This window comes from Epinephelus moara, chromosome 8 (assembly GCF_006386435.1).
Source record: "Epinephelus moara isolate mb chromosome 8, YSFRI_EMoa_1.0, whole genome shotgun sequence".
Classification (NCBI taxonomy): Eukaryota; Metazoa; Chordata; class Actinopteri; order Perciformes; family Serranidae; genus Epinephelus; species Epinephelus moara.
The window spans coordinates 45,081,983-45,085,672 of NC_065513.1; the positions used below are offsets into that span (position 1 = coordinate 45,081,983).

The 3,690-nt window shown below is 44.3% G+C and overlaps 1 protein-coding gene across 3 annotated transcripts in view; it reads right to left on the minus strand.

Moving 5' to 3' along the window:
• Positions 1–165: 165 nt before the first annotated feature.
• Positions 166–3,690, minus strand: part of prpf4 (PRP4 pre-mRNA processing factor 4 homolog (yeast)) — a 14,825-nt gene continuing 11,300 nt past the window's right edge. For all 3 annotated transcript variants that reach the window (XM_050051656.1, XM_050051657.1, XM_050051658.1), the window contains exons 7-11: positions 2,527–2,621; positions 2,368–2,426; positions 2,045–2,168; positions 1,830–1,919; positions 166–323 (exon numbers count right to left, since the gene is read on the minus strand). In XM_050051656.1, coding sequence (XP_049907613.1) covers positions 197–323; positions 1,830–1,919; positions 2,045–2,168; positions 2,368–2,426; positions 2,527–2,621 — 495 coding nt within the window. In that variant the 3' untranslated portion in view covers positions 166–196. The remainder of the gene's footprint in view (positions 324–1,829; positions 1,920–2,044; positions 2,169–2,367; positions 2,427–2,526; positions 2,622–3,690) is intronic.

Here is a 3,690-nt window from a genome sequence, read left to right on the forward strand (position 1 = left end):
TCTGTATTAAAGTGTGTAGTAGAGTCTGTATTAGAGTGTGTAGTAGAGTGTATTAAAGTGTGTAGTAAAGTCTGTATTTGCGTATGTATTAGTGTGTAGTAGAGTCTGTATTAAAGTGTGTAGTAGAGTCTGTATTAGAGTGTGTAGTAGAGTCTGTATTAAAGTGTGTAGTAGAGTTTTTGGTAGAGTGTGCATTTTACCCAGTAGCAGCCAGAGAGCCGTCAGGGTGGAAGTGGAGGTCGTGGACTCCTTTGCTGTGACCTTCTTGGTGGAGGATTTCCTCCTGAACCTCCAGATCCCACAGACGCCACGAGTTATCATAACTGCACACACACCCACACCCACACACAGGTTAATACTACAGGTGTGTGTACTAGTACACAGAAACACTCTGATGTCTGTTGTGGGTATATAGATATATAAATATCAGGGTCCGACGTTAAGGTTTTTTCCTACTTGCCCTGCCGCGCAAGTACTTCTTAAATCTACTTGTCCCATCTAAATTCTTACTTGCCCTGCCTAAAAGGTTCTTTTTCTGGCTGTGTGGTGCATATTTTCGCTCATGACTTATATCTTACGTCAGCAGAGACGCTCAGCCAATGGAGGCAGCAGCACATAAAAAAGCAGCACACTGCAACTGGCCCCTCCGAAGACAGAAACAGGAGAGGAAATACACGACTACAGGCCTGGAGTTAAGATATTTTTAGGGCAAGGCCACTTTGGCCTTTGATAAATACAAATTTATTGGGGCATCATGGCCAAAACCAATGGCGCAATAACAATATGTGCTAACTACATTGAATGAAGACAAAACAATGTATGTGCTGAAAAACAGTACTGAGTTTATTAAAACTGGGTGTGTGTGACTGGGGATATATCTCGTTTCTTGTTGTTTTGATTCATGTCCCTTATTTATTAAGTCTTTGAAATCTCTTTATTCTTTTGTTATCTCCTAGTTTTTCTTCATTGTCCTTTCTCAGCACATTACATACATTTGACCTCTGCATTTGACCCATCCTACTGTATACACTGGGAGCAGTGGGCAGCCACAGTGCAGCGTCCGGGGACCAACTCCAGTTCTTTTGCCAATGCCAGTGGTCAGGGTCACTGACAGGAGTATTCACCTAACATAGCCTACATATCTTTAATTATATAATTATTTATATGTCTCTATGGATATTTTTACATAAATCCCCAATGTTTAATTTGCCTTTAACAAAAATCCTCTTCCTTCATTTAATCTGACAGTGTTTATTGTATTGTGTTATATGTATTAATTCTCTACAGGATCTTGTATGTTCTTTAATGTGTGTTCAATTTATTAAAAGAAAAAAACAAAAAAAAAACAACGTTTTGGTGAACCCTGCAGCAAAGTGAACCCTCTTCTTCAGAGAGGATCTTTGCCTTCCAGTTTGTTCCTGGCGACAGAGCAGAGTGAACCGTCTTTCTTCTCAGAGGATCTTTGTCCCATGAGAGCAGGCACTAACAGCTGTTCTCCGTGTCCGCATTCAAAACATCTTTCGCTGGCGATTTGACAGTCACTAGAAGCATATTATGACCCTTTGTAAAAGTTTCTGTGTGGTACCTGTGTTGTACATGAGCTAACGTTAGCGGCTAAGGACTGAGAGGCTGTCCGGTATGTGTGTGTGTCCGAGTCGGTGCTGCTTGCCCGATCGGGCATGTCTGCGCAGGGTCTGCTGGCCCGCCGGCTATTTTTACTTGCCCCGGGCATTCGGGCAACCGTTAATGTCGGACCCTGAATATATATGTGTTATTGTGTTGTACATTGTGTATGACTACATCACTTCCTGGTGACAGGACCTGTTTACCTGGTCGTTCCTAGGAACCTTCCTGAAGGATGCCAGGATACACGCGACACACGCTCATTGTGACCCTCGATGTCTGCCACCGGCTCGTCACTATGGCAACCACAGACAGACACACACACACACACACACACACACACAGATGGACATGCTCTATTGACCATGTAAAGGTTCCTCACACCCTTATCTCCTTATCTCCTTGTGTCCTTGTTTCCTACCTCTCAAGGTTCCACAGCTTTACAGACCCGTCGGCAGCACATGAGGCCAAGCTGACATCTGATTGGTCGAGAGAGACTCCAGCCTGCGGGCGGAATACGACTGCACCCACGTTGGTGTTGTGTCCTTCAGCCAATCAGAGAGCAGGATAGGGAGGGGGCGGAGTCTCAGTTACTCAGATCACAATAAGATGACATAATACTCATACTGCTGTTAAATCAGCGGCGAGCTGAGACACTTCCTGTTGCACCACCTCCAACAGTTAGCACAAACATGTCTCAGACACCAGCAGTGCTCTGACACATGTTCATGAAGCTCCGCCCACCTCTGAGTGTACGAATCAGGTTGCAGTCAGGGACGGACCACAGCTTACACAGACCGCTCCTGTAGGAGGGGGAGGGGCGTTGTTAGCATGTTAGCATTAGCGTCATCAGAACATATGGCTGTTTTCATAAGTAATGCTAAAGTGGGCGTGGCTTGTTACCAGGAGGCGGTGGCCAGCATTTTGGAGTCGGGGCTGAAGTGGCAGAAGCTGATTGGTCGATCATCACCAATCTGACTGCAGAAGTTGTTGAGATTCTAAAGAAGAGGGAGAAGAAGAAGACGACGACAGAGAACTGAATTTGAATCTTTAACACAACCATTATTAGCTATCGTCTCTGTGGTGATTTTGGGAGCAAATTCCTGTGAGACAGAGGAAGTAGCATTAAGCTAGTTAGTCCCATAGACTGTCTGTGGTTAGTCCCAGTGGCTACTCTTGGTGGCTAACCGCCAACGCTGGCTCTTTTCCAAACTAATTTGCCTTCAGTTTATTATTAACAAATATTTAACTAATGTTAACTCAGCATTTTCTAAAATGTCTCTGTGGAGCTCTGGTACCTGTTGCACTGTCCATGTCTGTGACGACCAACAACCAGTCTGAGCTACATGCTTGTCTTCAGCAACTGTGTGTTGAACATGTAACCAGGACAAACAGGGATTGTTTCTGTTGCCATGGTTACCATTGATATGAGAAATAAAACCATAAGAGTTTAAATCAGAATTATCAGCAGAGAATGACATGTAGACTGACAGGTGCGTCACTCAGCGTCACTACATGATATCCCTGTCTTTCCCCGTCTGACTTCAGTCTCAACCTACATTAGAAAATAAACTGTGAAATATGTATTTAGTCATCAGGGCTGAGAATGTGTCACTGATTTACTGTACTGCCTTTATATCATATAAACACATGAAGTTATTTAAATCACTGTGACTGAAGCCTGTTGCTAAATTCAGCTTCATGTTTCACTCAGAACAGGTTTAATAAATCATGTTATAAAAACGTGTAAACTGCGTGGTTAACGCAGACGAGAAGAGGATTAGATCAGGAGCCAGAGCCTTCAGCTATCAGGCTCCTCTCCTGTGGAATCATCTTCCTGTTACGGTCCGGGAGGCAGACACTGTCTCCACATTTAAGACTAGACTTAAGACTTTCCTCTTTCTCTTATAGTTAGGGCTGGCTCAGGCTTGCCCTGTACCAGCCCCTAGTTAGGCTGACTTAGGCCTAGTCTGCCGGAGGACCCCCTATAATACACCGGGCACCTTCTCTCCTTCTCTCTCTCTCTCTCTCTCTCTCTCGTATTCTATTACTGCATCTGCCATTCTG